This window comes from Thamnophis elegans, chromosome 4 (assembly GCF_009769535.1).
Source record: "Thamnophis elegans isolate rThaEle1 chromosome 4, rThaEle1.pri, whole genome shotgun sequence".
Taxonomy (NCBI): Eukaryota; Metazoa; Chordata; class Lepidosauria; order Squamata; family Colubridae; genus Thamnophis; species Thamnophis elegans.
The window spans coordinates 142,502,407-142,523,836 of record NC_045544.1 but is presented as its reverse complement, the minus strand read 5'-3'; the positions used below and the strand labels follow the sequence as shown (position 1 = coordinate 142,523,836).

At 63.6% G+C, this 21,430-nt stretch overlaps 2 protein-coding genes across 4 annotated transcripts; both read left to right on the top strand.

Moving 5' to 3' along the window:
* The first annotated feature begins 1,582 nt into the window (after positions 1-1,582).
* Positions 1,583-13,788, top strand: WDR81 (WD repeat domain 81). 3 transcript variants are annotated; one of them, XM_032215742.1, is made up of 11 exons: positions 1,583-1,644; positions 2,069-5,589; positions 5,903-6,010; positions 6,123-6,313; positions 8,265-8,455; positions 8,686-8,845; positions 9,356-9,458; positions 9,658-10,332; positions 11,089-11,234; positions 11,377-11,556; positions 12,080-13,788. In XM_032215742.1, exons 2-11 carry the CDS (start codon positions 2,088-2,090, stop codon positions 12,398-12,400), a joined length of 5,577 nt encoding a protein of 1,858 aa, XP_032071633.1. In that variant the 5' UTR covers positions 1,583-1,644; positions 2,069-2,087; the 3' UTR covers positions 12,401-13,788. The 3 variants fall into 3 exon arrangements, with proteins under 3 accessions (XP_032071633.1, XP_032071632.1, XP_032071634.1); XM_032215741.1 differs by having other exon boundaries at positions 1,583-1,835; XM_032215743.1 differs by lacking the exon at positions 1,583-1,644 and adding an exon at positions 1,842-1,935.
* A 133-nt stretch (positions 13,789-13,921) lies between these two features.
* On the top strand, positions 13,922-20,792 carry SERPINF2 (serpin family F member 2). The gene is made up of 9 exons (XM_032215752.1): positions 13,922-14,018; positions 14,362-14,446; positions 14,806-14,862; positions 16,497-16,857; positions 17,211-17,354; positions 18,296-18,499; positions 18,666-18,808; positions 19,317-19,524; positions 19,805-20,792. Exons 1-9 carry the CDS (start codon positions 14,014-14,016, stop codon positions 20,140-20,142), a joined length of 1,545 nt encoding a protein of 514 aa, XP_032071643.1. The 5' UTR covers positions 13,922-14,013; the 3' UTR covers positions 20,143-20,792.
* The last annotated feature ends 638 nt before the right edge of the window (positions 20,793-21,430 follow it).

Sequence of the window (21,430 nt, the reverse complement as noted above, 5' to 3'; positions counted from 1 at the left end):
TCCCTGAGTGGGTGGGCAGACGCAGAGGCCAGCTGGACTCCATGCAGGGCTGGCTCCACAGGGTTTTGCCCTAGAGGTTGGCATGGGGAGGAGATAGCGTTCAGCTGGCCAAAGCCCTGGGCAGCCACTCCAAAGAGGAAGGGGCCTTTTCCAAGTTGGAACAGCTTGTTCCCTGCCCCATCTTCCCTTCCCCATGGTGTCTTCCAAATTGGGGTGGGTGGGTGGGCAGTGGGCCAGCCAAAGCCCTGTCCTTGGCCAGCAGCAAATCCCCTTTCCGCCAGACATTCCTGGGTGAGTCACGGGAGGCGAAGCAGCCCAGTTTCCAGGCAGAGCTGCCGCCGCCCGGCACTGCCCTACCCATCTCCCCATCACCTAATGGTCAGGCTGACCAGCGCATTAGGAATTCGAAGCTGTGGGTGCACTGGGGGGGGGGAAGGGGGCTAAGGAAGCATGGGAGAAGGGCCTTGCAGGCAGTGGGATCCTGGACCCCGAGTCTGGGCACCTGCAAGCCTCTGCCAGGCGGCTCTCTGGCCCAACAGAGCAGCGGCTCGGCCTCTTTCAGCTTTAGCAGAGTCCAGACCCCCCTCCCTTCAGAAGACAGCCCGCCCCTCGCTCCGGCTCCTCTACTAAGGGACCCCGCAGGGACTCCCTCTGACCTCCGCAGACAGCGGCTCTTTCAGCTGCTGGCAGTGGCTGGTCTATCGCCCCCCGCCCCGCCCTTTTACCTGCGAAGCTCCGCATTCGGCCGGGCGGGCGTGGGGGAGGGGCGCTCGGCCAGGCTGCTCAGGAAGTCCACGAAGGCGGCGGCCTTCTTCCGGACCCCCCCCCCCACGCAGGAATCCCCCTGCGCGCCCACCCCCCGGGCGCAGCCTGTCCAGAATGAGCCTCCGCGGGCTGAAGCGAAGGATGCCGGCGGGACTCTCAAAGCAGGCCGGGGGCCGTGCGGTTTTCCCCTTCCACATGAGCGCTTCGATTTGCAGCAGCCCAAGTTGAGCTCTCGGACCGCCGCCTGCCCCCGGCAACGGACTCGGGGCCGCTGGAGGCTTCTTGCAAAGGGGGCGGAAGGGCCGGCTGGGGGATGAACTGGAGTCGGCCCAGGGGCTTTCTGCTCGGCAGGTGCTGCCGCGGCAGGCAGCGCGACGCCGCTCAGCCCCCGGGTTTGCCCGCCAAGCGGCCCAACAGGCTGCCCGATTGCTGACTCTCCCCTCCCGACGGGGCTCCACCGGACGCCTCTCAGTCAGGCGCCGCTATAGAAGCCGAACAAAGGCAGAAGCGCCCACGGCCGCCCTCTTCCCGGTTGCCCTCCTCCAGCAAGGACCGGCCGAGGCCGCTGTAGGCGCCCCTTGCTGGACCCCGCCGCACCAGCCGCCCCGCCCCGAGGCCTCGGGTCCCCGAAAGGCGGCCCGCGCGTGCAGGAGGCGGGGAACGCGCTGCAGATGAGCCCCGGGTGCCCGTCCGCAAGGGAGGGGAGGCCCGTCTCTTCGGAGAAGCCCCCAAAGGTGCTGCCGGGGGTGGGGTGGGAGGGGGCAGCCCCGACGCGGCGGCCACGTGGACTTTGTGTCTTTCCGGAGCAGCGGCGCCACGTGACCCTCCCGCGCATCAGCTGATCCGAGAGGGCGGGAGGCGGGGCTGCTGGTGCTCCCGGTGAGTCCCGGCTCCAGCGGGAGAGTCCTCCCCCCCCCCGGCGCCCCCAGCTGCAGCCCATCCGCGCTAGCCTCGCCTCTCTGCCCGCTGAGCTGCCCGGCCGGCGCCTTCGCCTCCTGCGCTCCGGAGAGTCCGCGGCCAGGCCGGACACCCCTTCCGGTAGCCGGCTCGGAGGGGTTCCGGGACTCCAGGTTTGGAGGCAGCTGAGCCCGGGAGGAGGGCGGGGCAGGGGTGCCCCCTTGCAGACTTCGGGCGGGAGCAGAGGAGGGCAAATGCAGGGCCACAAATGCGGTGTGTGTGGGGGAAGACCGAGGCTTGGCTCCGGGGGAGGGGCTGTCAGCCAAGGGGCAGGGGGTGAGTAGGAAGTGGCGCTGCTTTGCCCGCTTCTCCTTCCCCGTGTGACCCCGAGTCTTTGCCTCTGCAGGGAACGGTGAGGAGCTGCAATGGATCCCCTCCTGGCACAGGTGGAGAAAGACTTGGGCATCGCCCGCAGTCAGCTGCTGCTCAGGGGCTCCCACGTTGTTGCTCTCGTGCCCTTAAAATGGCTGGCGAGCCTGAAGGAGCGGGGGGTGCTGCCTGTCTCGTGCCCACAGCCCGAAGGCCTCAGCGAGCTGGAGATCCACGCCTGTCTCCAGCACTCGGTTCAGAAGCTGCCCGCAGGCTGGACCCGAGTGGAACTCCACGGACTGCAGAAAGTTTGGCTGCGCTACCAGCTGACCGCAAGTGCCAATGCGCAGAAAGAGCCCACAGGAACCCCAGAGACCCTTCACGAGTTCATGCGCAGGGTGGCTTCCCAGAACTGTAGGAATCTCTGGAAACAAGCCCACCGCTTGTACGTCCAGCGCTACTACCCAGCCCCGGCTCCAGCCTCTGTCCAGGCCCTGGAGGGGCTCCGGGCGGCCCTCCAGAAGCTCTACTGCTGCCCGCTGGTCCACGTGGGGAGGGCCCTCTCTGGCTCCTCTCCTGCTAAAGAGGACAACGGCCCTTGCCACGCCCCCCCACGCTTCTCCAGCGTCCTGCAGGCGGATGTCCTGGTGGAGTCCTCGGAGATGCTCTTCCTGGTCTTCCCGTACGTCTGGTACTCCCTGCGTGACCTCATCACCTTCAGCCCCGCCAAGCTGACAAACAGCCATGCCAAACTGCTCTTCATCCTCTTCCAGGTCTTGCTGGCCATGCAAGCCTGCCATGAGGCAGGCCTGGCATGTGGCATCTTCTCGCTAGAGGACGTGGCTGTGGATGAGAAGCTGTGTTCCCGGCTCAGGGTCCCACTTCAAGGGTACGAGCAGCCGGGCAGAGAGAGGGCCGGGGAGGGAGGAGCCGCAGCAGTAGCTTCTAGCACTCCAGACCAAGTGTCAGCAGAGGGCCAGGGGACCAGGGGCCCCGCGGCTGAAGAAGGGGCTGGGTCCGTGCTAGACCTCGGGGATCTGGTGCTGGACTGGGTGAATGGCCGCCTCAGCAACTTTGACTACCTCATGCACCTGAACCGATTGGTGGGGCGGCGCCCGAGGGACCCCAACTATCATCCGGTGCTCCCTTGGGTGATGGACTTCACCACCCCAGGAGGACAATTCCGGGACCTGCGGAAGTCCAAGTTCCGCCTGAACAAGGGGGACAAGCAGTTGGACTTCACCTATGAGATGACCAAGCAGGCCTTTGTGGTGGGGGGAAGCGGCCTGAGTGGGGAGCAGCCTCACGTTCCTCATCACATCTCGGATGTCCTCTCCGACATCACCTATTACGTCTACACAGCCCGGCGGACACCCAAGGCGGTGCTGTGCGCCCATGTCCGGTCCCAGTGGGAGCCCAACGAATACCCAGCCAACCTGGAGCGCATGCAGGCTTGGACCCCTGATGAGTGCATCCCCGAGTTCTACTCGGACCCCACCATCTTCAAGTCCATCCACCCTGACATGCCGGATCTGGAGGTGCCGCCCTGGTACAGCTCCTGCGAAGAGTTTGTTGCTGCCCACCGGACCCTACTAGAGAGCCCAGAGGTCTCTCGGGACCTGCACCACTGGATCGACCTCACCTTTGGCTACAAGCTGCTGGGTAAGGAGGCGGTCAAGGAGAAGAACGTCTGCCTGCATCTGGTGGACAACCACACCCACCTCACCAGCTACGGAGTGGTGCAACTCTTCGATCAGCCCCACCCCCGGCGGCTGGTGGGGGCCACCCTTCTGCCTACGGAGGCCCCTCTCTTCGCCCGACCCCTCATCCCCGCAGTCCAGGAGACACGAGTGCTGGAGACCCCCAAGTGGAGACATGCGACTGCTGGGCTGGTCATTGATGCAGCTGCCTGCGAAAGCCAGTTCGGGCCGAGCCTGGGAGAGGAGGTGGAGCAGGGGGCAGAGGCCCTGGAATCTACCCCGGTGCCTGGCAGAGGCTCGGAGCTGCCCGGTCCTCCCGCCCAGGGTCCCGGCTTCCCTGTAGACAGCAGGCCTCTCGGCTGGAGGACCAAGGCCGCTGGCCCCCTCCTCCAGGGGGAAGGGGTGGAGGAGAAGCTGGTCCTCCCAGAGGGCCACAAGCTGCTCCAGGCTTTGGAGGAGCTGGAGAAGCTGGATGCTTTCCTGCTGAAGGCTGCGCACGGGGCGGTGGGCCGGCTGGAGCAACCCCCCTTGCCGCCCCCAGTGGCTCTCTCGGACCTTTTCCAGAGGGACATGCAGGTGCTGGGGGTGCTAGTGGGTGAGATCCTCTTTGCCCCCAAGCTGCGCACCTCCAAGCCGACGGCCTCACTGCAGGAGCGCTTCCAGACTGTCCGGAGGCTCTGCTGGCTTCATCCCAAGGAGGTTCCCCCTCCACTGCAGCATCTGCTGGAGGTGCTGCTGCGGCTGAAGGTCCCTGACCCCCAGCTTTTCGGGGAGGAGGGGAGCAGCAGGGGGCCCCAGCTCTTCGCCTACAAGCCCGTCTGGCAAGGCCTGCCCCCGCCATGCCCCTGGCAGCTGCTGAGCCCCTACAGCGGGGTCCTGCCCTTCCCGGCGTACTTCCCTGCCTTGCACAGGTTCATCCTGACCTACCTCTCCCAAGAGGCCGGGGACGAGGGGCAGGGCCGCGAGCTGGTCTTCCAGCTGTGGCAGCAGCTGGACGGGGTGCTGAGCGGCATCACTCCCGAAGGCCTGGAGATCCTGCTGCCCTTCATCCTAGCTCTGCTGTCTGAGCAGAGGACGGCTGTCCACGCCGCCTGGTATCTCTTTGAGCCCATCGCCAGAGCCCTGGGCCCCAAGAACACCAACAAGTATCTGCTCAAGCTCCTGATCGGTGCCTACGAGAGCCCCCGGGGCCTGCATGGCCGCTTCTACCTCTACACGGACTGCTTCGTGGCCCAGCTGATGGCCCGGCTGGGGCTGCAGCCCTTCCTCGCCCACCTGCTGCCTCACCTCCTGCAGGTGCTGGGGGGTGCAGAGGGCTCCTTCCAGGAGGAGAACAAGGCTTTGATGCTGAGCGCGGCGGAGGAGGACGGCGAGGAGAGCGGCAGGAGCAGCCCGGACTCTCGCTCCTTTGGGGAGGAGGCCAAGGGGGACGCCGGCCTGGAGCTGGTGAACTACATGTCCGGCATCAGCCTACACGACCAGGCCTACCCGCCAGAGAGCGAGGAGCTTCCAAACGGCCTCTACCTGGCCGAGGCCCTGAGCCTGGGCCAGCTGAGCGACAAGGATGATGCCGGCAAGGAACTCCTGGCAGAGGACCTACAAGATAAAGCTCCCGGCCTTCAGTGCCTGGACGGCAGCCGTGACCCGAAGCACAGCGAGGAGGAGGAGGAGGAGGAAGAGGACGGGGAAGAAGGCCGCAAGGAGGCTGCTTTGACCGCAGAAGAGCCAGCTCTCTCAGGAGCTGCTGGCCACTCTGCAGAGGCCACTCTGGCTGAGGAAGATGGGCAGGCAGAGCCTGGGGAAAGCCGGCAAGATCTGCTGGACCAGGATGTGGACAAAGAGCAGAGTATCCTGCTAGGTGAGTTGCCCGCGTGACTGAGAGGCGTCCTGTAGAGAGTTCGGGGGGGGTGGGGGGAGCTTGCTGGGCAATGATCTACGGAGCAGGTCGTTGCAGCTCAGGGTTTCCCCTTGGCCTGGCTTGAAGAGCAGGAGCGCCCCACCCAGTGGGGGTCAGAATCCAGGAGGGGGGAGCCACGGGGGAGGGGGTGCCCCAGCATAGCAGCTGGAGGCTCTGCCTGGCCTGCTGTGTCCCAGGGAGCAGGAGAGCCAGCACGGCTGGGAGCTTTGGGTGTGACTTTGGGGCTGCGCTTTATCTGCCCTCTTCACTGCAGACACAGCCTGCAAGATGGTGCGGTGGCTCTCGGCCAAGCTGGGCCCCACCACCGCCTGCCGGTACGTCGCCAGGAACCTCCTCCGGCTGCTGGCCTCCTGCTATCTGGGTGAGCTTCTCTCCTGGGACGGGAGTGCGGGTGGCAACGTGGCATGGCTGGCAAGGCTCGGGATGCACCCCTCCCACCGCCTAGGCAACACTCCTGCTCCCCCCCCCCCAAGGTGCAAGCAGGCAGCAGTTTGTGGCTGGGTCCGAAGAGGGTGGCCCTCCGAACGCTGGGAACCTGGAGCAGAGGCGGCCCGTGGCGGGCGACATGGTCTCCGAGCCGGTGCTCACCTGCCTGGTCCACATAGCACACCTCTACGGGGAGCCGGTCCTCACCTACCTCTACCTGCCTTACATCAGCTACCTGGTCAGTCTTCCGCCTTCTGCCCCGGCCCTCCTAACCTCCACTGCACCGCCCACTCAGGGATGGCCGTTTCGGGCGCTCCTGCAGGACCGCAGGTGTCGGCCGTGGGAGATCTGTAGCCCCCCCCCCCCCCCTTTGGTTAAAAACCCCTCCCCGAGTTTGGTGCCCAGGCTGCAAGGAGAGACTGAGGGGCAGATGTGGAGGTCAGGCAGCTGGACGGGCAGGGGGCATTTCTTGGAGGGTTTCTACCCTCCAAGCTGAAGGACGGTGGGCTGGCCGTCCATCAGCACCCAAAGGCTGCCCTTAGCCAGGCTGGGTGTCCTTGCACTGCAGCCTTCGTCCTGCTGAAGGGCTCCTGCAGGCCAGAGACTGACACCCCCCCCCCCTCCCATATTGTGCTCAGCTTCCGCCAAGGGAAGGGGGGGGGTCAGTCTCTGTCAGCCCCCGCACCCCGGACTGAGGCCTTTTGCAGGGGAAGCCTGTTGGGGCCCCTTCTGCTTTTGCTTCCATCAGGCAGTTCCTCATTTTTATGTCAGCTCTTCCCTCCGAGCCAGAGGCTCCGTTGTGGGAGGGGCCACTCCCTGGGCGAGTCTCACCCGAGTGTTTCCTCCCCCCCCCCCCCCGAGACCCTCTTCCTGTTTCAGGCTGTGGAAACGCCAGGCAGCCCCTGAATTTATGCCCTCTAGCAGGGATGTCGTCATGGGCCAAAAGCCCATACGAGTACATGCGTGCCCGCACCCATGGTGCAATGCATGTGTGACAGCCCCCTGCGCATGTATACGTGACACCCCTGCCTTCCCCCACCCGCACATGCGCACATGTGACCGCCCCCGGTGCTCCGTCTTGGGCCTAGCAGGCCTCCCTGCAGCCTCCTGGGACCAAAAGCCCCCCCCCCCCGCGCTCTCCCCTGCGCATGAGAGCACATCTCCCGCATGCGCCCTGCCCCTGCGCACGTGTGGCCAAGACCGGGAAATCAGCTGGGCAGCGGGAGGGGTGCGCACAGGCATGGTGGCGCTGAGCTGGGGTGGAGGGCTCTGCCTGGCACCTGTGCCCTGCGTGTGTCACAGATTCCCCCTCCTGGCCCCATAATAGAATCCCAGCCCCTCCCTCTCCCACCTCATGTCGCCTTCCTCTTCCCCGCCATCCGAGTCAGCAAGGCGCCTCTTTGAAACGGGACCCCCAGCTGACCCTTCTGCCCCCTTCTGCCCCCCTCCCATTCCATTGCCATTCAGCTTCCCCCCCCTTCCTCGACTCCTCAGCCTCTCCGGAGAGAGTTCCCCATTTCCCACCCCCTGTGGAGGAAAAGGCCAGCCTGTCCAGCGCGTGAAGCCTCCCCCTCGCTGACCCCTGCCGTTGGCCTGAGCTCCTGCCCCTCCCTGCCATGGGCTGGATTGTGGCCCCCTCCCCAAACCCTTCGCATCCCCACTAGGGGCCCCTCTTTGGCATGGTAGGAATTGGAATTGGAAAGTTTATTTATAGGCCGCCCTTTTCCCTGGGGGGACTCAGGGCGGCTTACAATTCATGGGGAGGGGAATACAAACAGTGAGACATAAAACAATACATAATTAAAAATAGAACACAACATTCATCATTCGGGTGGGGACGGATCCCAATCTAACCCCAGGCCTGACGGGATAGCCAGATCTTAAGGGCTGTGCGGAAGGTCTGGAGGGTGGTGAGGGTACGGATCCCCACGGGGAGATCGTTCCAAAGGGTCGGAGCTACTACCGAGAAGGCTCTCCTCCACGTAGTCGCCAGTCGACACTGACTGGCAGATGTGATTCGGAGGAGGCCTAATCTGTGTGATCTAATTGGTCGCGAGGAGGTGATTGGCAGGAGGCGGTCTCTCAAGTAGCGCTGTCGTAGTCGGCCGAGAGGGGCCTTCTGCTCGGCAGTGGGGGGGGGGCTGCAGGGGGGGCTCCGGTGCCTGCCCATCACCAGGCTTTCCCTCCAGGTTGCTCCTGGCAGTGGGACGGCAGCCAGCCGCCTGAACAGCCGCAAGGAAGCTGGGCTCTTGGCAGCCGTGGCGCTCGGCCAGAAGATCGTGGTCTACCTGTCGGACAGCACCCTGATGGACATCCTCCCCAGGATCGGCCAGGAGGTCCTGCTCCCCCTTCTGGGCTTCCTCACCTCACCCACCCTCAGGTGCGCCTGGCTGGGAGGGGGCCGAGTGGCTGCGCCCAAAGCACCGCCAGCCTCTTCCTTCAGCACCCGTGTGCAGCACAGGCTCCCCTCGGAGGGGCGGCTGGAAGAGGCACAGACGCCACCCCCCCCCCTTAAGCAATGCCTGCGATTCCCATGTAGCAGCTGGGGGGGGGTGGGGCGGGGGGGCAGGCTGGGCAGCGCGGTGGGTGCTGAGGGTCTCTTCCCAACAGTTTCCCCAGTGGGGCCCAGGGCCGCGTCGTCTTGTGCCTCAAAACCATCCGGCTGATGGTGCTGGTTTGCTTACGGATCGGACCCGAGATGGCTCAGCAGCACCTGCGCGACGCCCTCCGGGCCTTCTTCCGGAGCTTCTCCTCCCTGCCCTCGGAGTCCGTGAGTCTGCTGTGCCCCTGGGAGGGTCCCTGATGGGAGGGGCCACGCTCAGTGCCCGCCCTCCAATTTGCCTCTGGGATCCTGCTGGGGTGGGCAAAGGGGCTCCTCCTGGCCAAGGTGGCGCAGTGGTTAAATGCAGCACTGCAGGCTACTGCTAGATCAGCAGGTCAGCGGTTCAAATCTCACCGGCTCAGGGTTGACTCAGCCTTCCATCCTTCCGAGGTGGGTAAAATGAGGACCCAGATTGTTGGGGGCAATATGCTGACTCTCTGTAAACCGCTTAGAGAGGCCTGAAAGGCCTATGAAGCGGTATATAAGTCTACTGCTATTGCTATTGGCAGCTGTCTAGATGGCATGGCCGGACGGCGGCTGCTGTAGGAATGAGCCGGGTCCCTTCCGTGCCAGGAAAGTCTCCTGCGGGGGCTCCAAGAGGAGGCGACGGGCGGGGAGGGCCTTTCCTTCTCCTTCAGCCGCTCTGCAGGCGTGACAAAGCAGGTCCCCTTTTGGCAGGGCCAGCCGCCGTCTCCAGACCCCTCGGCTCTTCTGGAGCTCCAGAAGGTCTTCAGCCCAGAAATGGCCTACGTTGCCTTCGTGCCCTTCTCTTCTCTGCTGGGTGAGAACCCTGCTCCTCCCTCCTCCCCCTGCTCCTGCCCCTCCCCTGCGCCCTGCAAGAGAGGGAGGGGGGGAGGCTGGGCTTCTCCATCGGTCAGGGGGGGGGCATGAAGCTTCTTGGGGTTTTGCGATAACCCCCCCTCCCCCCATCTGGGAGCAAAACTTTCCTCTTTCTCCCTTGTTTCCTCCCCTCCCGGCAGGTGACGCCTTCCACACGATTGTGCCCAACCACGCCTCCGTCAGGCAGCTGGCCAGCCTTCACCTGGAGCAGGCTACTCCCTTGTCCGAAAGGCAGGCTGGGCCGGGCCAGGCCCCCTCGGAGCAGGAGGCGCTGGGAGCCAAGCCCCCCTCCGCCCTGCCCGAGGACCCGCGTTCGGGCACCTTCGGGGGCGTGCTGGTGGGCAACCGCATCCAGGTGCCCCCCGAAGGCCAGCAGGAGTTCTCGAGCGGGGCCAGGGGCAGCCTGCTCCCCAAGCTGGGGGGCCAGGAGGGGGAGACGCTCAAGCGGGAGCTGCGTTCCAGTGCCCGCCTCCTCTCGGGCAACTGGTTGGCTTACTGGCAGTACGAGATCGGGGTCGGGCAGCACGACCCCCCCTTCCACTTCCACCAGATCAGGCTGCAGAGCTTCGTGGGCCACGGGGGGGCCGTCAAGTGCCTGGCCCCCCTGAGCGGGGAGGACTTCTTCCTGAGCGGCAGCAAGGACAAGACCGTGCGCCTCTGGCCCCTCTACAACCGGGGGGACGGCACCCACGAGACCGAGCCCCGGCTGACCTACGACCGGCACAAGAAGTCCGTCTTCTACGTCGGCCTGCTGGAGGCCCCGCAGCACGTGGTCAGCTGCGACGGCACCATCCACATCTGGGACGTCCCCACTGGTAGGTGCCCCCCCCCCCCCGAGTCTCCGGCCACCTCGACTCACCACCAGCAAATGGCCTGGACGGACCCCGAGGTGCTTGGGACTGGGGGCGTGGGGGGCTCATCCGCGGGCGCCTTCCGTGGCCATGGTGGGCAGTCCCTGGCAGAGGGTCTCCCTGAAGCTCAAGGCTGCGGGGTCTCCCTCCCCTCCTGCATTAGCTCCTCCTTGAGTGGAGAGGCCCCCTCCTCACCTCAGCTGGAGGAAAGGAGACCCCGGTGGGGCAGTTCCCCCCCCCCTCCAAAGGCCAGAGAAAGAGCATCCCGCAAGGGGTTTTTTTTTGAAGGGGGGGGGGTTTCTGCGAAGTGCACGGACAAAGTAGCTGCCAGACCCGCGGGTCTTCCTGGGGCTTCCCTCCTCCTGCCCTCCCCAGGGTCCCTGGCAGGGGGTCACCTGTGGCAATGAACCACGCAAGCCAAGCCTAAGGTTGCTTTAAGCACGTGGGTGCCGGGGATGGGCTCTGTTTGTGTGTGTGTGTGTGTGTCATTGGCAGAATGCCAGAATGTGCTCCCATGTTGAGAGCGAGACCCCAAATGCTTTTTTTTTTTTTAAAGACAATTTGGAAGTAACTCAGAGACTCTGCTTGACACCCCTTCGGTGTGGGTCAGGGCATTGGGGAGAGTCTCTGAAACCTCCTCCGGTGCTTCCTGGGCCCTGCCCCTTCCCCTGTGCAGCCCCTTCCCTCTGAGGGCGCAGCTCAGACGGGTCTCTTCTGCAGGAAAAGGGGTGCGTAGCTTTGAGGCGCTGGACTCCAAGGCCCCCATCACGGCCCTCTGCCCCATGCCCGCCCCCTACGGCAGCATCAGCATCGCCAGTGCGGACTCGGTGCTCCGCTTCATCGACCACCGGAAGCCAGGCTGGCAGGTAGCGCCTGGGACCATGGCGGGGAGAGGAGTGGCGGGGTGGGGGGCAAGGGTCTTGCTCTGCTTTTCCTAGCTGGGGAAGTGATCTTCGTGGAGGCGATGACCCATCGTCCCCTGACGTCTCTTCACTCTGGGCTCTACAGCAGGAATTCCGGCTGGCCAGCGGACCCAACGCCGGCCTCATCCGCTGCCTGGCTGTCAGTCCCAGCGGGCGCAGCGTGGCAGCCGGCTTCTCCTCCGGCTTCATGGTCCTTCTGGACACCCGAACGGGCCTGATCCAGAAGGCTTGGTCAGCCCACGAGGGAGACATCCTTCAGGTCAAGGTGAGCGGCTGGGCGAAGGCCGCAGCGGCCCCAGGGCAACTTCCAGGCCCATCCTGGTTCCTGCTCCTGCGCTGTGCCCAACAGCTCCAAGGGCCACTTCCAGGAGACCCATCAGCCTGCCTGATTCTGGGGTTGCCCAGCTCCCAGGCTGCCTGGGGAATGAGGAGGCTGCCTGGCCTGGTGGTGGGCCTGGGTGGAAGCAGAGCCTTTGGGAGTCCTGGAAGTGCTGGTGGCCCTTCACGCTGGAGCTTTTCCCTGGCATCACTTGGCAAAGGTGCTGGCAGCCTCCCCTGGACTGAGCAGATGGGGTTTAGCCCCTGGGCGGAATAGCAGGGGCCCCAAGGAGCCTGCAGCCCCCTCCCGTCTCAGCCCTGGGCAGTTGGGGGCGGACACTGCCCACTAGCAGGCTCCCAGCCTCCCTTCCATTCTGGGAAGGGGCAAAGGGGGTGGGTGGGCGAGGGCTGTCGCAGCACTCCTGGGACCTACCAGCGCTGGGTCAAGGCTGATTTCCTCTCCCTGTTAGGCCACGGAGGGCAACATTCTGGTCAGCTCCTCCTCCGACCACTCGCTGACCATCTGGAAAGACCTGGAGCCGAAGCCCCTGCAGATGTACAAGTCGTCCTCGGAGCCCGTCCACACCTTCGACCTCTACGGCAATGAGGTGGTGGCCGGCACGGTGGCCAACAAGATCAGTGTCTACGCTTTCCAGGGTCCCTCGGCCCCCGGGACCACCAAGCTGAGCTCCGAGAACTTCCGAGGGACCCTCACCAGCTTGGCTCTCCTTCCCACCAAATGCCAGCTGCTGCTGGGTTCGGACAATGGCACTGTCCGGCTGCTGGCCTAGCCCCTGCTTCTGGACGGGGACAGTTGTGGCTGGCCAAAAGCCTGGGGGGGGGGAACCGGAAGGTCGGGGGCGACCCTCCCCCCCCATAGTCCTGCTGCAGGGCAGCCCAAGAAACGCCAAGCCTTATGTGCCTGATGCTCCCTGGGGACCGGCAGAGATGTCCCCGGATGCCTGGGGGTGTCTGTGTGCCCTTCCCCCCTAACGTGGGGGCTAGCAGGAGGAGGGAGGGAATAGCAGCGGATTCCACAGCCTTTGTGGGGGGGGGGGCAGGACTGTCAGGCTGGGCTCCTCCCTTCACTGCTTTCTCTCCCCTGATCCAGTCCAGCACTTTCCCTCCCTCCCCTGGAACTGGGATTGTGGGGGCAGACACGGGGGGGGGGGGGAGGTGTTCTCACTGTTGATTGAACCAATTGCAAGAAATAAACGTCCTGAGAAGCTGAGATCCTCAATGACATTTTGCTGAGGAGGAGGGGAAGCCCCCCCCCCAATCTCAGTTGGAGGAGGCATCCTCCCCGTCCTCCAAAGAGCAAAGGAGAGGCGGATGCGGTAGCGCCTCTTCCCTCCCCCGACTGGGACTCGGATTCGAGGACGCGCGACAGGCCTTTTCTCCAGAGACCCCATGGAAAGGGCCCCGCTGTGGGTCTGCCACGGGGGAGGTCAGCCTGGCCTCGATTCCAGCCCTGGGACTGCCGTTGCCAGGGGTCTGAGAAGAGGGACGCCCCAGCAGCAGCCCCCTTTCCCCCCCCCAGTCTCCTGGTCAGAGTCCGGTCACTTCAGCAGTCGGTGGGTCCAGCAGCTCTGCGGCCTCCGAGGCTCAGGCGGTCACTCGGTTTGCGACAGAGTCAGTGAGGAACCCGGACGATTCCTTTGTAGCAGCTGCTGTGATTCGCTTAAGGGCAAAAAAGGTGGTAAAACAGGGGGCCACGATTCACTTAACGATTCTGTTCCCGACGACCAAGTCAAGAACTGCCTGTAGACGGACGTGGGCCAATCCCACCAAGGAGGAGAAGCCCCTGGTTACGTGCTGGACACGAGAGCCCCACAGGGACGCTGTGCGGGGCTCCTGCCCTCCCCTCCCCTGGGGGTTGGAGTGGCTGGCTTTTAAGGGACATTTTTCCCCCAAGTGAGCCCGGTCCTGCCTTCTCAACACCCCCCCCCCCCGAAACCTCCCTCTCCACTCTTGACAAAGCACGGGAGGGGGAGGGGCTGTGGCTGCCTGGAGAGGGGAGAGGGAGGGTGGGGGCCGTTGGGCGGAGGGGGGCTTTCTCCCCACTTGTTCAGAGGAGCGCATGGGGGGGGGCTAAGCTGCCAAGAGCAGGTGGGGGGGGTCTGGGCCCCCTCCCCAGAGAGGCTGCTTCCTCTAGGGCACAGAGGCCTGTCTCCGCCCACCCCCTCCGGTCAAACTGGGAGGGGGCCGCATTGCTCCCTGGACCTGAGATTCTGAACAAATATTTAACTGGAGACCGGGAGTCAATATTTACTCTGCCAGGGGGAAGGAGTCTGTGGCGCAGGCGTTGCTGCTGCTTCCTGCTTGGCCTGGGGCTTTCTGCCCCCTTTCAGGGCCAGAGCAGGGTAGCGGCGGAGCTGTGGGGAGAAGCTGCTCGAGGAAGGAGATGAAGTAGGGGCAGCAAGGGGGGTGAACTGAGGGGGGGGGGCGAGAATTCTGCCATCCTTGGGCTGCACAACCCTTGCCCTTTTTTGGGCAGTCTGGAAGCCACTCCGTTTCCTGGGGTTTTCTGACGGATCTGGGTGGGGGTGGGGGTGCTTCCTGCCCCCCAGGAAATGTGGCACTTCCTCCGCAGAGGGGGGGAGAGGGCCAAAGAAGGAGGCCCTTCCGCAACCAGGCTAGCTGCAGCCAGTGCCCCTTGGTGCCAGGGCTGACCCCGGGGGTCCTGAAGGGAAGGGGGGGGGAAGGAACCTCCGCAGAGCCCCAGCTCAGCACAGCCTCTCCCCTCCTGCAGCCCCCTCCTCTGCTTCCCGATGGCTCTGCTGCTCTGGCCACTGCTGGCCGCCTGCCTGCCTGCTCTGAGTGCTGGGCAAGACCAGGTGAGTTGCAGCTGCTCCCCTTGGATGATCCCTCCGTGGGGCGGGGGGGCCACGAGGAAGAAGACCCCCGCCCGAGGTCTGGAATCGAATCCTGGCCCCTCCTGGACAGAAGGCCTCTGTGGCTGCTGTAGCTGACCGTGACCTCCCTCCCGAAGGCTGCCGTGGTCGGGCCAGTGGCCGAGGGGGACGTGGGCAGCATTCTTCCGTCGACAGCATTGGTGTGGCCCCCCCCCCATGAGAGCCCCTCCTGAAAATGGCTTTGCCACTCTCCGTCTCCCGTGTTTTGATGCCGCCTCCTGCAGAGGTAGAGCCGGAGTGGGTGGCAAGAAGCCGTGGCTCACTGTGGGCTTCCCTTCCAGGCCACCTTTGTTCCCGACGTGGGCTGGGATGACGGTGCCCAGAGGAACACGCTGCTGGTAAGGAGGAGGGGGCCTGGGTGGCTTCTCTGTGCGGCCCTAGCTGAGGAAGCCGCTTCGAATCCTGCTTCCCCAACCTGCAAGGGGGCACTGGGGAGGTCAGCGAGGGGGCACCCAGGGCCAGGAAGTGGGGAGCTTTGCTCGGCCCTGTGTCAGCTTCTGCCTTGCTGTTGCTTCAGCTGCCCCCCTGGCAGCCATGCGGGAGGCTCTGGGCAGCTCTTAGGACAAAGGAGGGGCAGAGGCCGGAAAAGGCAGGTCGGGCGCAGAAGACCGAGTCAGTCCTGGGGGGGGGGGCAAAGGTGAAACTCCTCCCAAGGGCAGGAGAGCGCCCCCTGGGGACGCCTGCCCACAGTGTAAAGGGCAGCTGGGAGAGGAAATGGGGAGGGGGGCTTCTGCGCCCTGGTGGGCAAGGAGTGGGGGGGGTCCCTCTGTAGGCCAAGACCAGGCCATGGACCTCCTCCTTCAGCTGGCTGGCCCAGGGCAACGGGGAGAGGGTCTTGGCAGCAGGCCGGGGGGGGGGCGAAGGGATCAGGGAAGAGCAGCCAGGAGGGTTAAAGGCCTGGAGGCTAAAACAGAGGAAGAACGTTGCAAGAATTGGGCATGGCTGGTCTGGAGAAAAGAAGGACTGGGGGGGGGGGACAAGACAGCATCTTCCAGTAGTTGAGGGGCTTCCCCGAAGAAGAGGAGCCCCCCCCCATTCCCCAAAGCACCGGAAGGCGAGACAAGAAGCAACGGATGGGGGCTCAAGGAGGGAGAGCAGCCACTGGGACTCGGGAGAAACGTCCTCAGAGGGAGGAGAAGGGACCAGTATGGAGGGCTGGACGCCAGCCGTCCTGGGGCTCCGGCGCTGCGGGTGTTTAAGAGGAGAGTGGACAGTTTTCTTTGGGGTGAAATGAGATACAGGGCAGGGGTGTCGAACTCGGGTGGTCACAGTGGCATCATGTGACGTGAATCCCCCCCCCTGTTCGCTAAACTGGGCGTGGCCAGTGCGTGACACATCTGACCTGCTGGGGGCTGTTTGACACCCACGGTCTAGGGTCTCCCGCTCGAGCAGAGGGGTTGGGCTAGAAGACCTCCGGGGGCCCTTCCAGGTCTATTCTCATTTATCTGGTTCGATCCCCTCCACGGTGAGGGTCCGTTTGTGTATCTCCTTTGAGGCCGGCTGTCCAGAGGGCAGGACAGGCCTTCCCCTTGAAGGCTCTTGATCGCTAGTGAAGGATCCGCCCATCCAGATGAGCCAGGATTAGCACAAAGAGGGATCCTGACCAGCAATCAAGGAGTAAACAATTCCCCCGTCACGGAGCTGCCAACTCAAAGAATCAAACTTAACTTGAACAACCGCCAAAACCACAACCACCACCACCGACGACGCTCGGAGAGCAAAACGGAGCAAACCTCCTTCCGGCCCTGATGAGGCTGTCTGGTCGTTGGGTAACGAAACGTCTGCCAGAAAGCAACCAAGCTCAGAGGGTCCGGCTTCCTGGCCTCCGGGGCCCCTCTGGGAAGAGACGGCTGGGGGTCTCCAGGGCAGGGAGCCGCAGCAGCAGAGCTTGTGAAGCCTGTCACCGGAGCTGCTCTGAACTCGGGGCTCCTGGCAGGAGGTTCTTCTCTCTCTCCCCCTCCCCCCCTTGCAGGTCCCTGCGGTGGAAGTCCCGTCCGAAGATGATCGGCTGCCACAGGCGGGAACAGAACCCCAAGGGGCCCTTCAGGACCCCACAAAGTCTCCCCACTTTCCAGATGAAGCTGCCATCCCAGGGGAGGTGGTTCCGGATGGGTCGAAAGAGCTGGGGGACCTCCCCAATTCTCTCGAGCAGGAGGAGGAGGAGGAGGAAGGCTGCCAGGACCAAGCCCTTTCCGGAAGCGTGGACCAGATCGCTTCAGCCATGAGGGCCCTGGGGGTGGACCTCCTGCGGGAGATGGAAGCGGAGGACAGCACGGGCAACACCATCTTCTCTCCCCTCAGCATCGGCCTGGCCCTCGCCCACCTGGCTCTCGGTAACACCGCCCAGGAGACGACCCTTCTTGGAGGGGGGAGGCTTCTGGGAAGAGCACCCTGCAGAGGGGCACCTGGCCTCCCCCCTCCCCCTCCACTATTCCCAGCTCTCCCCTTTGTCCTGCTGAGCCCCAAAGCAGAGGAGGCCAAAGGGGGAGAGCGGACGGCCTCGATCCGTGGAAAGGCTCCCCAGGAATGAACGGGGGGAGGGAGACGCCCTGCAGCCCCACTGCACCGAGACACCCCCCCCCCTCTGGTCCAAGGGCGGGTGGGCTCCTAAGGGCTGCTCCCCCACCCCCCAGGCTCCTTCAGCCACTGTTTCCCTGCTTCCCAAAGTGAGCCTGGCTTTTTTCAGGGGCCGCCAACCAGACCCAGAAGCGCCTCCTGGAGGTCCTGCACATGGAGTCCGTGCCCTGCCTCCACCAGGCGCTGCGGGGGATCACCCAGCACCTTCACCAGACGGCCCTCAGCATAGCCGGCCGCCTCTTCTTGGAGAAAGGTGAGCCCCCCACCCCCACCCCAGTGGGCAAGAGGCGGGCAGCCATTCCCCCCCCAATTTGTGTGTGTGTGAGCGAGAGGGGGGAGCCAGGATGCCCCTCCCTTCAGAGGGGGGAGAGGGGGGCTTCTGAGGACAGGAAGCTCTTCAATCCTTTCCCTTCCAATGTTCGCCCTAGGAGAGCTGGGGGGGGGAGGCGGGGGGGGGTTGACGCTGCTGGGCTTTGGCAAGATGGCCCCGGAGGGCAGCGAGGGGGCCCGAGGCATACACACCTCCTTTTGCCCATCTGCCCAGGGTGCCAGCGCTGGCTGCCAGCAGATTAAATGCCAGAGGCCTCTTTTGGTGCCAGGCTGCCTCGGCTGGCATTGGTGCCCTTCAGGCTTTTTGCAAGAAACGGCACTTCGTCTACCTGGCCACTTCTATTGCCACATGCAGATGCCGAATTCAAATGGGGGGAGAAGAGCCAGAAGGCAAAAAGAAGGGCTTTCCCTCAGGGGATCATCAGCCCTTTTCTCTCACCCCGGGATTTCCCCTAGGCTCTGAAGGCTTTTGACAGGCTTTGAACTGCTCCATTTCACCCCTCAGGTTCAGCTTATAATGAGGGTATCAAACTGGCGGGTGGGTCTTGACGTGGGCAGGATCCCAGGAATGCAGTTTTCCTAGGAGGAGCCATCGTCTCTCTCTTTCAAAAAGGATTTCTTTCTGCTGAAGAAGCAACATTATTTGACACGTGGCCATAGAAGCAAAGTTTATTTATACACAAATAATGAATGCTACTCCGTCACAACAACCGCCCCCCCCCTTCAGGGTGAGGCACAGCCCTCAGTCCGTTCCGGGCCAGGGAACCCGGCATCGCAGCCTCCTCTCCAGGAGGCAGGGGTGGCAGTGGTGAGACAAACCCTCCCCGCTTTCTGGGCCCGATTCCCGTGCCTCCTCCTTCCCAGGCTTCCCGGTCAAAGAGAAGTTCCTGGAGGCATCCCAGAGGTTCTACGGAGCAACGCCGGCCCTGCTTTCTGGGAACAACCGGGCTGACCTGGAGACCATCAACAGGTGGGTGGAAGAAGCCACCAATGGGCAGATCTCCACAATGCTCACCCAGCTGCCTCCCAACATCGTGATGGTCCTTCTCAATGCGGTCTACTTCCAAGGTGAGTCTCCTGCCCGGCTGGGGGATTTAGGAAGCCACCATGGGTGATTTCTCCCAAGTGGGGCTGGAAGCCCAAGTCCTTCAGCTCTGAGGATGGAAAGACCAGCTTGGTGGAGGGAAAGTTCACCGGCCTTTTGCCCCCCGATGCCCTCTCTGTTGTGGACCAGGGTTCTGGAAGACCAAATTCAACCCACTCCTGACGGAGCCCAGCCTGTTCCACCTGGACGAGGACTCTGCGGTCTCTGTGGAGATGATGAAGGAACGGGACTTCCCCCTCAGCTGGTTCAGAACGGAGTCCTGGGAGGCCGAGGTAGGGTGGGCGAGGAGGGGGAGAGGAGTCCCGGGATGTCCACTGCCCCAAACTGGTCAGTCAGGAAAGAAAGACTCCTGGCCCACAATTAGCCAAAAGTAGACTTTACTATACAGCCAAAGTGGTTACTGAAGAAGCAAAGCTGAATCTGAAGTTTTCACGTGCAAAAGATAGTTAACTTTGTTCCCAGCCAACCCCCTAGTTCTCAGTCACTGTCCAATTAGGTGTTAGAAAATGGTTTTCTTTAGTGTGACCTTGAGACATGCTTCCCACAGGATGGTCAGGGTGGTCTGCTTGGTTTCGCTTCCCCTCCCTGTCCCCCACTGCTCCCCCCACCTTACTGACGTCAGAAGGGCAGCCATGATAACCGGGAATTGTTTACTTGCCCTGCCGGGAGCGTGGCTCCCACAGGAAGGGAAGAGACCACCCCACAGGCTGCCATGATTGTCCCCAGCCTCACGGTCGAGTGTCTTGCCCTTCACGGACCCTCCTGCGCTCTTTCCTCCAGGTTGCCAAGTTTCCCTTTAAGGGCAACACCTCCTTCGTGGCCATCGTCCCCCGGCTCCACCTGCGCAAGAACTTCTCTCAGCTTCTGTCCGAGGTCCTCCAGCTCGGTCTGGAGGCCTCGTTCCCCAAGGAGAGACCCACCATGGTGAAGATGCCGAAGCTGCACTTAGAGGACCACGTGGACCTCAACGGGGCCTTGACTCGGCTAGGTGAGGGACGCCCAGACAGTGGGTGGAAGAGGGTCTCCCCCTCCTCCTCCTTGCTCCAAGCCCCCTGCCCAAAGGAAGAAAGTGAGCAGGCGGGCTCTGCAGGTGAAGCCCCATTTGGGTCCCTCCAGGCACCTCCAGCGTGGAGAAGCTGCAAGAGGCTGGGGAACCTCTCCCGACAGGCTGCCCAGCCCAGCCGCAGAGCCTGAGGGGCAACACCCCCCGTTCAGCTATGGGGAAGCGGCTGCTGCCACTACAGTCGTGGTTCCTCTCTCCCCTCCAGGTCTCGGAGAGCTCTTCTCCGCCCCAGACCTCCACCACATCGCCGAGGGGCCGCTGGTGGTCTCCAGCATCCAGCACCGAGCCGCCCTGGAGCTGGCCGAGGCTGGAGTGCAGGCAGCGGCAGCCACCAGCGTGGTCGCTTCCCGCTCTTTCTCGGCCTTCTCCCTCGACCAGCCCTTCATCCTCATGATCACGGAGGACGTCACAGGCATCCCCCTCTTCCTGGGCACCATCCGGAACCCCAGCCCTGGGGCTCCCCGGCAGAAGACGGGCCAGGACCCCCTCGGGGAGAAGGAAGGGCCGCCTCTTGATCACGAGCGTCGCCTCTGGAAGCCCTGAAGGGCCACAGGGCTCCCCCCCCCATTCCAGACAATCCGGCCTCCCAGAAGACCCTCCCGATGGCTGCCCACCCAAAGCGGCTCTCCCTCCCAGTTGGGATCCCATTCCAATCTTGAAACTGAGGTGGTGGGAGAGCCTCCCTCGGCCACTGGTGGCTCTGGCAGTTGGGATCCGGCACCTCAGCTTGCCAGATGCGGGGCTCCCCATCTGGCCTGGCAGCCCCCCCCATTGATTTCTCTCCCCCCTCAGTGGTTTCCTTGGCATCAGGCTGGATGTCCCCCCCCCCCATTTAGTCAGAGCGAACTCCTCTTTGCCCAGGGAGCCCCCCCTCAGTCCACGTTGCACACAAGGCCGCCCCCTTCGAAAGCCCCCCCACCCCACCGCCCCCTGCCGTGGTTTCAGGCTGAAAAAGGATAGGATGGCCATGGCACCACAACCCTGTGAGGTTGGAACACAGGCTGTCACCCAGGATGCCTTAAGAGCATCCGAGACCATCGCCTCCTTCGGAACCCTCCCCTCTCTTCCTGCTTCCAAAATCACGAGAGCGGAGAAGATGCTCGGGGACCAGACAGCTGAAGCTGGGACACACAGAGGAAGACTCAGCACTGGGAATTGTAGAGGAAATAATGCAAAATAAAACTGCAAATATCCTTCGTCTCCTTCCTTCTCCGGCATCAAAGCCAGGCCGACTTCTCAAACAAGGGGACCAAGTGGGGGGAGAACAGGAGGTCCTCGACTTACAACCACTGAGCCCAACATTTCCATGGCTAAGCAATGGCAGTTGTTAAGTGACGTTTGCCCTATTTTCATGAACCTTTCTGGCCACCGTCGTTAAGTGAATCCCTGAAGTTGGTCACACTGTTCTTAAGTGAATCTGGTTTCCCCATTGATTTTGCTTGCCAGAATGTCGCAAAAGGGGATCAGACGACCCTGGGACTGCAGCCGTCATAAATACGAGTCAGTTGCCAAGAGTCTGAATTTCTATCCCGTGGCCACGTGGGAAACGGTCATTGGTGACTGTCTTCAGTGCCGTTGTAACTTTGAACGGTCACTAAACGGTTGCAAGCGGAGGATTGCTTGCAGCCAGCCGGAGGGGGCGATGGGCGGAGGAGGGCCCGCTTTCCACAGGGCACGAGAGCCGGAAGGGCAAAGGGACCGGAGGCCTTCCAGCCCATGAGACCCTCTAGTAGCTGCCAAGCCAACTTGGCTCCCTTTCAGCATTTCCTCTGGGGACCTGCAGAGTCACCTCTGGATTGGATCCAGCACCCAGGCCAGGGGTCTCCGACCT

What these genes read in the sequence shown, in the direction of transcription:
- WDR81 (XM_032215742.1), top strand. Translation starts at nt 2,088, where the DNA reads ATGGATCCCCTCCTGGCACAGGTGGAGAAAGACTTGGGCATCGCCCGC. An exon ending in GCCCTTCTCTTCTCTGCTGG is followed by an intron (nt 9,459 to 9,657) that starts GTGAGAACCCTG and finishes CCCTCCCGGCAG; the next exon opens with GTGACGCCTTCCACACGATT. An exon ending in CATCTGGGACGTCCCCACTG is followed by an intron (nt 10,333 to 11,088) that starts GTAGGTGCCCCC and finishes TCTCTTCTGCAG; the next exon opens with GAAAAGGGGTGCGTAGCTTT.
- SERPINF2 (XM_032215752.1), top strand. An exon ending in TGAGTGCTGGGCAAGACCAG is followed by an intron (nt 14,447 to 14,805) that starts GTGAGTTGCAGC and finishes CTTCCCTTCCAG; the next exon opens with GCCACCTTTGTTCCCGACGT. An exon ending in CGGGGCCTTGACTCGGCTAG is followed by an intron (nt 19,525 to 19,804) that starts GTGAGGGACGCC and finishes TCTCCCCTCCAG; the next exon opens with GTCTCGGAGAGCTCTTCTCC.